Here is a 13,609-nt window from a genome sequence, read left to right on the forward strand (position 1 = left end):
AAATTGTAATTTTACGTTACTGCTTAATATTCTGTAGAAGCTTATGCAAACGCATTGACGCTGGTCGCATTCTCGTAGCGCATTTTTCCGCAGTTCTGCGCGGATCAACCAATGGGATCGGAGGATTCTGCAGATCTGCGCAGAACAGCGAACATCTGCGCTACACGAACGGGATGGCTGTTCACCGGCTGCGTCTGACGTCATTAAAAAGCTGCCCACAGAGTGCGTCGCCGTTCCAGCACCAATCATGTCTGCCCTCCTGCCCAAACCTCAACATGAGTGTGTCGGGCTCGATGACGTTTCTGGTCACATGGTTGAAGTATCAAGATGGCGTCAGGACAACAGTGGGTGTTAGTGGAGATGGTGCAGGCTTTCTACGAGGTAAATACGTACATTCTCAAAGCTGGGTGTTATTTCGGCGCGGTGTAAGGTGGGTGTTCATCTGTGGACAGTAGTATTTGGGGTTTACGCGGCTCACCGTGGCTCTGGAGGCGCAGGGCCGGCCGGCAAACTCCCAAACTGACGGACTGCGGTCCCCACTTCAGGAAGTGTTGTCGAGGTTACCAGTTATATATGACAGGAGTGGCAGCCAATGATCTGGCCGGGATGGGCAACGTCACGACTGTTTTTAATAGGGGCCAATCAGAAGAATCGTGAATACGGCCTTGGCCAATCGTTGTTCACGAAAGGCGGGCGTTTAGTTACACGAGAAGTAAGAAAAGCAGTTTCGGTGCATTTACAGTAATTAAACTAAAACTGTTGTGCTGTGTGTTCTGATGCAACAATGTGACTGTCCCTTTCTTACGGTTTAGCTCAATCATTAAACGCCTCCACATATCTCTTAAAGACCCATTCAGAAGTGCTTCTAATTTGATTTGATGCATTCAACTTCCTTTATTAACTTTATTAACGAATTATGCTGACGAATTCCCTTAGAGTGATGTCACCCACCTCTTGCACACATTGCTATCAGTTGCCATCAGGTGCTTATCAATAATCCTCTCCCCTTTTTAAAACGGCTGCTCTCTTATGCTTGTGTTTATCATTATATCTCTAGGCACCTGCATACCATTTGATCCTGGAAGGAATCCTCATTCTGTGGATTATCCGGCTGTTGTTCTCAAAAACGTACAAACTGCAAGAGCGTTCAGATCTCACAGACAAGGTACAGATCTCCAGTGTGGGTTGCCTCATGGCCATCACTGTCTTTCATTATTACAAATACATCTAGGACGGGGATTCCCAATCCTGGTCCCGGAGGACTCCCACCCTGCTGGTTTTTGTTCCAACTGAGCTTTCAATTACTGAACCTTAATCTGCTTAGATTTGAGTTTTTAAATTGTCTAATAAAAGAGTTGGTTCTTTAATAAGTTATTTAAACCCCCCTACTGTTTAAAATAATTAAAAGGTTCTGATTTAGGAAATGATTAGTTCAGTTAAGTAATCGAGAGCTCGAGTAGGGGGGTCCCCCAGAACCAGGGTTGGGGACCACTGATCTAGGAGGCTTTGCCGTTTTAAAATGCAGCTCTTTTGTATTTTTTGAAATACCTAATTCTGTGTGATTCTACCACAGGAGAAAGAGGAGCTGATTGAAGAATGGCAGCCGGAGCCCTTAGTGCCCCCTGTGTCGAAGGACCACCCTTCTCTGAATTATAACATTGTTTCAGGGTAAATGGTGTTTTGTGAGGCATTACAACTGATCTGACTTTTCATAATGGGTGTTTCATAATTTCAAGTCATTGATAACTGACAAAATGAATCATTGAAGAATATGTTTGTACTTTAATCTGTAGTATCTTTCATTATTTAGATGGAATATGATTAATTATATTGTCGTCAAAATCCCAAAGTCCTGCCCCAGATGGAGTTGTAATTTAAACCCTAACACATCAAATCCAACCAGCAGTATTTGTTTAACTAGCTGTGTTGTTTTACTCTTGTAGACCTCCAAGCCACAAGATCACAGTGAACGGGAAGGAATGCATTAACTTTGCCTCGTTTAATTTCCTGGGCCTGCTTGATAATGAGCGCGTTAAGGTTGGTATTGTTTATATTCCTAATGGTTTCCAAATCAGTGTGGAGCTTAGTCGTTAATCCCCCCCCAACACACACACACACACACACACACACATATATATAAGCAATTGATTAAACAATGGAAATAAATGTGGGTCAAGCTCATCAAATGAAAAAGGGAAAATATATATATATATCTTTATTGCATGTAGCACTCGAGGAAAAACATTAAATCACAAGGGGTTTTCTGTTCTATTATAGTGAATATATCATCCCTATGAAGATATGGGAGAGGTTGGCTAGAGTCATATTTAAACCCATAATTTTTCATTGGTCTGTCTTCGTGTAGCGCAACAGCACAGTGTTAATCTCCCAAATTTACATCTGTTTCCCACCACACGCAGTTCTGCTGACTCTGCCCTTTACGTAATGTAAACTGTTGCTTTATAAATGAGTTGCTATCAAAAGGGGATTACTTAAAAATAAACTGAAGAGAGATCAGCTTACAGGAGCCTCAAAAGGCAGTACTTTTTCAGACACATTCAAACCTGTTATGAAAAAGATTCTGACAAATGACCGATCTTTTACAGAGGTGTTTGTTCTGTTAGATTGATTTGTTTATTTATGTAAATTTGTTCATTAATTAATTCCCTGGCAGAACAAAGCTTTAGCATCCCTCACTAAGTATGGAGTTGGTACTTGTGGACCCAGAGGATTTTATGGCACGTTTGGTAAGTTCTCTCCAAATATTCCAGGATCACTTTTATGACTGGCTTGATAAGGACTGTTCTTAGAGGTCACGGCCCAGAAGGTCTAGTGAAGCAACTCCCCTTTTGTTTTATGTTTTAATACCACATCCGAGTTAAAAAAGTGTAAAAATCATAATGAAATGTATTAATTATATTTTTAATTATATTTTTTTGTGGTCCTCAGATGTCCACTTGGAGTTAGAAGACCGTTTGGCGAAGTTCATGAGAACAGAGGAGGCTATAATTTATTCCTATGGATTTGCAACCATCGCCAGCGCCATCCCTGCGTACTCGAAGAGGGGAGATATTGTGTTTGTGTAAGTTCTGACTGCTTTTCTGTTGTTCTGTATGTATATAAACGCAGGAGTGAATCCAGCCTACAGTAAGTCATGGTGGACACAGTAAGAGAAAAAGGCAACATTAGACAATGTTGTGGAAATGAAATACCTATGTGCTTTTTTTTTGTCATTAGGGATGAGGCAGCTTGTTTTTCAATTCAGAAGGGGTTGCAAGCCTCCCGCAGTTTCCTTAAATACTTCAAACACAACGATATGGAGGACTTGGAGCGACTTTTGAAAGAGCAAGAGATTGAGGATCAAAAGGTACGTTGGAACGGCCGAATTGGACACACCCTGGTATATCGGCCTCCTAATTAGCTTAATTGAGTTTGCTTTGTGCCACTTGTCTGCTTGTATGTAGTATGTAATAGCAGTTGGACCTAAAGCTTTTTAAAGTTGTCCACAGATTTATTTCTCTCTTTGGTCTACATCTAGAATCCCCGTAAAGCACGCGTGACCCGGAGGTTCATCGTGGTGGAGGGGCTTTACATGAACACCGGAGACGTCTGCCCTCTCCCAGACTTGGTAGGAAGATGTTTGGAATACGTTTATTTTTGAAGGAATTCGAGTTTTCCGGCACACGGTTAAATCAATTCACAACATCGACGCAATCATCATTTGGATGTAATTAAATGTAATGCGAGTGTTTATGTATAATTATTTTATTTGTAGTGCGTTCAAAAGAACAAACCACAATCAGTAGCATTGCTTTATGCAGTAGAATGGTTTGTCCTTTTTTTTGTGTAACTGGACTGTGTCCCAAAACAGAATATCAACTCTACTGTTGTAGAACACTGTTGAGAAACCTCTAAATTAGCCTGGTTTATGTTGAATAATGCTTTCCAGAGTTGAATGCAGCTGAGCTTTCTTTTGGCCTTGTTTGCCTCATACATCATATATATTGTTAAGTGTTGTCTGTGCAGATGAAAGTCCGTTGGTTAAAACATAGGTTTTGTGTATTCTTTGATATTTCACTAGGTGAGACTGAAGTACAAGTACAAAGTGCGCATTTTCCTGGAGGAGAGCCTGTCTTTCGGAGTTCTGGGAGAACATGGCCGAGGTGTGACTGAACATTTTGGAGTGAATGTGAGTTTTGATGTGGAGGAGGGAAAAAATACATCTGTTTAATTTTTTTCTATACTTATGCGAGTACTGGCAAAATAGAACAGCAATAACACAGGGAATAGTGACTTGTCATACAGTAAAGATTACTTAAACTGGATTGTGAGGTCTGTTTTTTTGGGAGAGTACAGTAAGCAGGTTTGGAATATGTAAAAACAATAAAACAAACGGGAAAGCAAGTATTATATCATCTAAAATAAAAAGATGCAATACCACAAATATTTAATCCACTTTTAAAATGCACTGGAACAATAGATTTGCAAACACCTGAAATATGAATATTATGAATGGATTAAATAAAAATAAAATGTTGCATAGTTCGTTATTGGTTCCCTCATCTTGTTTTCAGATTGATGATATCGATCTCATCAGCGCCAACATGGAGAACGCCGTGGCTTCGATCGGTGGCTTCTGCTGTGGGAGATCTTTTGTTATTGATCACCAGGTATTTCAGCGTCAGACTGGTTTGATTTTGTGAAATTAAAATTAAATTCTTGATCTTTTTCATAGTTATTTTTTAATATGACACATATTATTGAATAACCGATGCCTGGTATAGTAGTAGGCCATGGTAACTAATGGCAGCTAAAGTTGTACTTTTTGTACAAATGTCAACAGGTCTATAAAAGCATCAGATTTGTTATGTGTATTTGCACCTCATGTAGCATCTGTACTCTGTGTCTCCTTCCACTGAAATTTACATCCCTCCCTTCCAGTGGATGAACCTGTTTCGAAGTCAGGTTTGCTAACTGTAAGGTTTCTGAAGACCTCGCTGTCATCTCTTTGCAGCTGTCATTTCAGACTATTGACGGATTATTTAAAACATTGTGTGGTTGATCGGTATTGGCTTAGCTTAAAATGATACTATTAATTATGGGTTATTTTAATTATTTTAATATTTTAACAATATTTCCAGCATAATAAACATATTATTTAAAGTAACATTATATATTTCATATTATATATATATATATATATATATATATATATATATATATATATATATATATATATATATATACATATACATATACATACACTCACCTAAAGGATTATTAGGAACACCTGTTCAATTTCTCATTAATGCAATTATCTAACCAACCAATCACATGGCAGTTGCTTCAATGCATTTAGGGGTGTGGTCCTGGTCAAGACAATCTCCTGAACTCCAAACTGAATGTCTGAATGGGAAAGAAAGGTGATTTAAGCAATTTTGAGCGTGGCATGGTTGTTGGTGCCAGACGGGCCGGTCTGAGTATTTCACAATCTGCTCAGTTACTGGGATTTTCACGCACAACTATTTTTAGGGTTTACAAAGAATGGTGTGAAAAGGGAAAAACATCCAGTATGCGGCAGTCCTGTGGGCGAAAATGCCTTGTTGATGCTAGAGGTCAGAGGAGAATGGGCCGACTGATTCAAGCTGATAGAAGAGCAACAATATATATATATTTTTTAGCCCCCATTCTATTGTTTTGCTTGACATCTGACTGAGTTTTGGTGTCAGTGTGTTGTGGCTACAAAGTAATAATCCTTTTTTCCCCTCAACTTATTGGTACTAAAAATAAATCTTGAAAAGCAAATACTTTCAGTTGAGCTCAGCTCTTTTTTTTTTTTGTGGTGAATATTAAATATTTTATTTAAAGTAAGAGTCCTCTATGGTGGTGTAGACCTGACGTATAAGCAATACATTAAACTTATTTTTTTGTTTGGCATCAGTTTAGATACTGTTCCCATTTCATTTTCCATTTGCATTTGTATTCTTAACTATAGGTTTTATTTGTGAGACACAAATCACAAAAGATTGCATTATTTGGAAAAATAAAATCTTTCAAACATTCATTCAAATCAAATCATTCAAAACATCAGCATGGCAGCTGACCAAATCTTCTTACATCTCAGTGGATTTTTTTGGTATGAAGGAATTCATTGTCAGCTATCCAGCTACATTATCTCCTTTGTTTTATCTCCATCAGCCAAAGCCATTTAAATTACCACTGCTGACGTTCCCCAAATCTAAAGCCTATAATCATGTGCTTTAGGGAAATTTCAATAGCATTAAATATGACAATTTGACCTATAATTTGGGCCATTACAGACGTCCCATGTATATATTTTTAAAACCGTGTATGAAATGGTTCTTGGAATTTGTCTTTTTGTAAAGAACATTATTTGACGAATTGTAGTATAATTTCTCTTGTCCACCAGGCAGTGGGTGACTGCCCGGTCCTTATCAGATTTCATTAACCTCAAGCCTGTGGATTTACACAGATACAAGGACTCCATTAAAGATTTACACAGATGTTTGAGCCGTTGTCGTCTTTGTCTTTTGAATTTTAAGTGACCTGTCCTTAATGTACCGCAAACTGGAATGTAATGTATTTATTTTACAGCAGGACAATACACTGAGATGAAAAGAAATGAAAAGAAAATGGGGGGGGCAAGGGAGTGGAGTAAAACACTGAATATGTACTTTACTACTGCAGTAGTTGTTCTTAAACCATCTCAAATTTGTTATGCAATGACTCTTGAGCTTTTATTTCCCAGGTGATGTGTGGTGTTTTATTTCTGCCCTGCTTTTGTCACCATTTCAATCTGTTTCTTCTGTTTGTTGGTTTGTTGCAGCGTCTCTCTGGGCAGGGTTATTGCTTTTCAGCCTCGTTGCCACCCATGCTAGCGGCAGCTGCGATGGAGGCCCTGAACATTATGGAAGAAGATCCAGGTAGATTAAAGACTCCCCGATTAAAGGCACACAGGATTGTGTACACAGTGTCCATAATAAACCTGCAGACTCCGCAGAGGGAATATTGACCACACATGAAATGTTAATTTACTTTACATAACAAACCTTGCAAGATTGGTTTAGATAAGGCCGAGCTTAATAGATTTTGTAAGTATTGAATGTCTGAATGCTTTCTTTCACTGTCTAAAATGTAATTGGCATGACTTCCGTGGAGCTGCACATGTTCAGTCCTGATTCAAACCATGTGCTGAGCCTCAACATTGTCTTTATTTAGTTCAGTCTATTACAGTAAACTCATAATGTGATTGAGGTTGTTGAAGGCATTAATTAATCAATTACTTCCTAAAACATACATACAATAAATAAGGCATGCTAAAGTAGTGATTAAACACTCAACGCATTTTTAAACCCTACAGCTTGAGGCCAGTGAAAGATGGAAAGATGATTTGCCAGTATTACACTTATATATAGCAAAACAATGGTGTTATAATGAAAGCTTACTAATCGCTCTTTACAATACTTCTAATCATAATCATGTGATCTGGGATAACTGATTGGAGAACTTGATTACTTGTTATGGCTGCATCATTGAAAATGGCATTACTTACATCTCCGTTTCCTTGTATCCCATCCTGTTTTTACAAAATCTTGCAGTGTGGGATATAATACTAAATACGCAGGTGTGCCCATCTCAAGAGCTACACTGTGAACAGAAACACTTCTGAGAGGCACCAGGCAGGCTCTTTGCCCTCACTAAATGTTATGGTTCTTCTGGCCCGTGTTACCCATTTGTGAATTTTAAACTGGAACTGCTTTACAAAACGCTTCAAAATTAGACGGGCCTTTCAGCCTTCCACCTTGGATCTTGGCTACATTTATTTCACCTGGCTGTTTGGAAAAAATATGTAAATTTCATAAATAAATACACAATGTCCGTATTTAATTTCTGAAGATTGTCCTTTCTTATGTTTTGTAGACATTTTCGTTGTGTTGAGGAACAAATGCAAGCACATGCACAAAGCACTACAAGGGTAAGCGTGTATTTTCTTTTTGGTGTTTTTCACAGGTGATCTCAAATCTGATGTTTTAATTGTATATGGATCCAAATAAAAATGAGTAAATATGAGGGGGTTTATCTATTCTGTATACAGTAAACCAGGTTTTCGACAGAATACATCTGATGTATCTTTCCAATGCAGGAAGTACGAGACCTTGATAGAAGTCAAAGAAACATCTGTGAACTATGGTTTCCCTGCATACTTCTGTTTTGAACGACTAAACCTCAAATAGATGTAATAATACATTTATATCCATAAAATACACATACAGAAATTAAATAAGTGTCCACTTCTCTGGCTTCATTGTGTTTGAAGCCTTTCCCTGTAGCCGTTTGCTTCAAAAGTGGTCTCATCCCCCAATCCAACCGCCCTGTTTTTATTGGCATTTACTCTGTCTATGAGGCACGGTAAAGAAGCAATACATCAGAGCGAGTGCTGAAACAGACTTCCCTGTAATAAGGGCCCGCTGTACAGCCGAGTGAGGTAAATATTTTATGTATGATGCTAACTGCTTTCAGATGGCAGCAGAAGGGCTGTGTTTGAAGTCAGAAGTGTACAGAGAAGCCCAATCCCAGATTTCACATAATCAATTTACTTCTTTTTTGGTATCATATCATGCAGAATTTCCGGTCTGAAGGTAGTTGGGGAATCTTTCTCGCCAGCTTTTCATTTACAACTGGAGAAGAGTTCTGGATCGAGGGAGGCTGATGTCAAATTATTGCGGGCGATTGTAGATTATGTAAGTATAGACTAGAGAGTCCGTTTTCAGCAGTGTTTCTAAAGGAAATCAATTATATGTGTATCTGTATGATTTTATATTAATGAATCCATAAATATGACGTAAATTGAGGACTTGGTTTTATTCCAAGGACGTTTATTTATGTATTTATTTTACTATAATGGTTGTACAGGGAAAAGCTTCTAATGTATTCCAAAGTTTTATTTACCAAAAACAAATTAAAATGGAAATATCGCACATTTGCGGTTTCCTCTCCTATCCATTTACAATCTGTACCAGACTATGTTTTGAATTTAAGGCTTTATTATTTTTAAGGTCTGGGTAAAATTGCACTGAAAATATGCATGCTTGCAACTCGATGCTGAAATCAAGGTCTTGGAGAAGGAAAATATTATGGTTTCCCAAGTAACTTATATTTGCTGTAAGGAAAATAAACGTGTGTATACATTTGGTTGAAAACGGAGCACAGAAACCTTGCCTTTAGTCGTGGTTGCAGAATAAACACTTTGGCAAAATAAAGTGGTGCTTTAAGTAAATTAAATGGTTGTGAGGTATGCACAAACACAACAATTTCTCTTCTTGTGTCAGATGTACACATGTCTGTCTATACAGTGCTGCTGACAACAGTATACATTGCTGACCTCAATATATTTATCCTCACCAGACACTGTAGATAAAATTGGAAAGCGTCTTGATTTACAAATGCAAGTTGTAAACTGTGAGTGTTTAGCTGATCTGTTCTAGATGTCAACCTGTTTTCTGTGTTTGTATTGGGAACCCAAGTGTATGGACCGGAAGATTGCTCTGACCCAGGCTCGCTACTTGGACAAGGAAGAGAGGTTTCTTCCCCCACCTACGTAAGGACTCTGTTCAAATACCTTTTGGTTTTTTTTGTAACGTATAAAACCTATGACACTGGACACCTCGGGAGAATATGATTAAAGGATACATTTTCCTCAACTCTATTGGAAACCCACTCCTGCTGCTTGACACAGTTTAGTGTATAATTCTCTGTTTGGCAGTTGAGCTTAAGTAGGGATATAAAACTAGTTGCATTTTTTTTGTTTGTGGATTAATTTTGTCGGGGGCTGTATTATAGTATATCATATTTCCTACCAAATACATCTTAAACACAAGTGAAACCATATGGAGCAGCTTTACATTAAACAATATATCGCTTTAAACTAATGCACTGTGTCATTCACCTAATGCTGAAATGTTTCCACAGCGTTCGGGTGGTAGTTACCGTGGAACAGACTGAAGACGAACTGGAATTGGCAGCATCTTTGATCAAAGAAGCGGCTCAAACCATCCTTAAGTGATCTGCGTTGAGACCTGAGCAGCCACGACGAAGGGGTTTCACTGATTGGTGACATCAGTCTTAAAGGGGTTGGGTGGAGAGTGTGTGTGGCAGGTCCGTTGCTATCAAAAACGTTTCCAAAAACTCAAAAAGTAAGCCTAGATGCCTACAAGCATTTATCTCTATAAAATCATGCACATCCAGTTTATTTAACGTTCCTTCAAATAATATGATTGTACCATTGGATCTAGTTATGTTTTAGCGATGGTATGCAAAGACATTTCTGAAACTAAATAAATGTGACAAGCGAGCTTCACACTTTGTGATTCCACTTTTCATCCTTCCATGGTTTATGATGTTCAGATACTAAAGGTGGAGGGGATATATTTTTTGTGTTTTAATATACATTTGAAACCTATCATTGGAGGAGTATTTTTTTTTTTATGTAGAAATGCTTTTATAAATATTTTCTCAGATACAACTTTCTTCACTACGTTATTTTTTTCATATTAACTGAAACCAAATGGCTTATGTATGTATAAACTCTTATACATGTATAAACTTCCTCTCGTTTTTTCAGTAGCATCCTCGGCTTTTTAAACCGCACAATAGTTACTATACAGTTACTACACAGGGCAGAATATTTTCTACACAAAGGCTAGTTGCAGAGAATACTAAGTGACAGTACAAAATCTTTTTTTTTCTTCCAAAAGCATACATGTCAGCTAGCAGTTTAACTGTATCTGACGGTCTGTGAATTATTGGTCTTTCTGACTGTTTACTGTAGTTTTTTTGTTAATCTGCACAAATGCAATGTTTCTCATGCCAGAACCGTCCAAACTTTAGTCACCAAGAGGATGTCTATGTAACTATCAATGTTGTTGCATTTCCAACTGATATCACTATTATTTTGCAGAGATGCATATTGTCATTTTCATGATCTAGTCTAGTATAACAAATAAAATGTCAGTCATTTATATTTTTATCAACATCTGTGGCAAATTACATTATTCACTGGCATTTGTAAAATAGCCTGTAGTCCAATGTATAAAAAATAATGTGGACTTTTTGTATAAAATTATATGAACTGTATTCATTTTTACAAACTATTAGATATGCAGTTTATAATGAATGTGCCTTTTTGTTGCTGCTAACAGTACTATGGGTTGGAGAGAATATGATTAAAATAAATCCAAACAAAGTAACTGTTGTGTTTAATTGCATAAAAAAATTGTTGACCTTCTTTGCTTGCATGTTCCCCATGTACATTTCCACCAACATTACAGATAAGTATTAAATCCACGCAGTCAATGGGGAAACTTTTAATTGTTATTAGCTGTTATTATTACTATTTAATATAGGGTATCAAACTGAATGTAACCAGAAAATAGATTTATTTTAATTTGCAACCCATTTAAAACAAACAAAATACAAAGAAAAGTAAATACAGCATAATTGAAATTATATGACTGAAACAAAATCCATGCTTTACCACAAACGGACATGTGGTTAATTCTGGTTGATCATCTGGTCTTTATTATCTCTGTGGGGATGGTACCTATGACAACACATTTCCAGTGACATCAGAAAGGGAACATCAGTCTATTGCTGTGCTGATCCACTTTTTACACAGCAAGGACTTTCAGACAGGAATGTCTTAATAAATACTTGCACTATAGGGTGTGGTAATATAAAACATACAGCCTTAATACTTCATTGAACTAGTTTGCACTGATGCATTGAGTATAAATATATATAGATCTTTATTCGGACACCCCAAAATGTAGAAAAGCACAATCCAGAAATATAATAAGGATTACTCGCCATTGTATATGGACATTTGTTCAAAACCAAAGTATAAATGACTTGCAATCTCAGAGGATAGAACCAATCCAGATGTTTTGGTGGTTATCATTTACCTGTAATCTCTGACAGGTTATTGGCCAGATTTTGAATGGAATGCACCCCCACCTGCAGATGTTTTGCTTGTATGACCTCTGGGTTGAAAACGATATTCTTCAAGCTCGACGTGGTGTGAACAACTCTGGGATAAACCACTTGCTATGGCTGACTGGCCTTAGCTTGTTCAAAATATTTATGTAAGGAAAAGTATTGTGTTAGTGCCTTTCGTGATGGTTTGATTTTCACAACGCGACAATAATAAACAAAGAATCTGAGCTTTCTAGTCAAACTACACACAGCCTCTGCAGCTGCTTGGTACATTTACACTGCTATAGAGGGATGCAAGAGATGTGAAGAATTGAAGAAAGAAAGGTTGTTGGGGACCAACTGCAAAAACAAAATGGTCAGATTGCAGAGATGACATTAATCTTATAAAAGCTTTAAATAGTTGTTGTTTTCCTCATGTTTATGTCCTCAACAGAAATTGACCAAAGTTATGAATTTGTTTGACATTCATTTTAATCCTAACACCTACAAAGATTGATCTAAATGTCCCTTTGATAAATTGAGTCTTAAGTATGCCTATGAAGTTCTCTCATAGAAAGGATCTCTGTTACTCACCATACATTACTCACTAGAGGAGGATGCTTTACCCTCCTCCACCGACCTCCTCAGTCTCCTGACTTCATCTCCTTGCACAACATCTATGGGGAATTGCTAAGTAACAAACTTTCTCTTCAAAGACAGACGTGCAACTGAGGAATAGAGTAAGAACTCACCAAACAACTTGTGGATAGCATGTCTCCGATGATCACACCAGTAATCAGAACATATGGAAGCAATTGAGATTAAAAAAAAGTAAATTAAAATATTTTTAATAACACATTATAACCCAAGATTGAAATCTTCAGGGGGTGAGTATTCTCTCCGAAGCTGTACACTCACACACACACACACACACAATTACTGACATACACTTAAAGGCAATTTTCTAGATGTTTTCCGCTGTGGTATCTAAGACATCATGTGGTTTAGTTTCAATTTCCTTAATTTTCCATTCAATATTTTTTCCTTCTCTGTCTTTGAGGCTTCCCCCTTTCTCCCCTCCTATTCCACTCATATATAATGCTGTTTGTATAGTTCAAGTGTTGTGGCAGAAGCATTATGCAGATGATTTTGAGTAAAGTCCAAGTTGGATACTAAATAAAAGATGGAAATGTACAAACTTCATGATTATTTTGCAGAAACAAAATGCTCCTGACATCCAGAGTTTGGCCAAACACAAGAAACAACAACAACAATAATCATCATAATGTTTACAACTACATATGACTTACATTGCATTTTCCCTCTCACATGGTACTGATCCAGCTGAAAAGCATTGTAATATTATGTTCAATAAAAAGATCAAATTGCTATGTAAGGGTCAATCAACATCTGGTTCTGATTTGCATGCAGAACTAACTGTGTCCAGGGATTACCTGAAGTATCATGCTTGGCAAACCTCCTTCCCTCCGATCTGCAGCGCTTTCCTAGAAAAATACCAAGTACATTAATAATAATATTAATAATAATACAAAAATAAACAGGAACATGTGTAGTCACTTTATATTTGTTCACTTCTCTCCATTAACATTGGGGATTG

The 13,609-nt window shown here is 37.4% G+C and overlaps 1 protein-coding gene across 1 annotated transcript; it reads left to right on the forward strand.

Annotated features, from left to right (window-relative positions):
- Positions 1-309: 309 nt before the first annotated feature.
- On the forward strand, positions 310-11,263 carry sptlc1 (serine palmitoyltransferase, long chain base subunit 1). The gene is made up of 15 exons (XM_066711374.1): positions 310-381; positions 1,058-1,165; positions 1,574-1,668; positions 1,944-2,037; positions 2,675-2,747; positions 2,950-3,082; positions 3,238-3,367; positions 3,539-3,628; positions 4,082-4,189; positions 4,575-4,670; positions 6,848-6,944; positions 7,942-7,996; positions 8,645-8,762; positions 9,546-9,619; positions 9,991-11,263. Exons 1-15 carry the CDS (start codon positions 328-330, stop codon positions 10,082-10,084), a joined length of 1,419 nt encoding a protein of 472 aa, XP_066567471.1. The 5' UTR covers positions 310-327; the 3' UTR covers positions 10,085-11,263.
- Positions 11,264-13,609: the final 2,346 nt, after the last annotated feature.

Source organism: Amia ocellicauda, chromosome 8 (genome assembly GCF_036373705.1).
Source record: "Amia ocellicauda isolate fAmiCal2 chromosome 8, fAmiCal2.hap1, whole genome shotgun sequence".
Classification (NCBI taxonomy): Eukaryota; Metazoa; Chordata; class Actinopteri; order Amiiformes; family Amiidae; genus Amia; species Amia ocellicauda.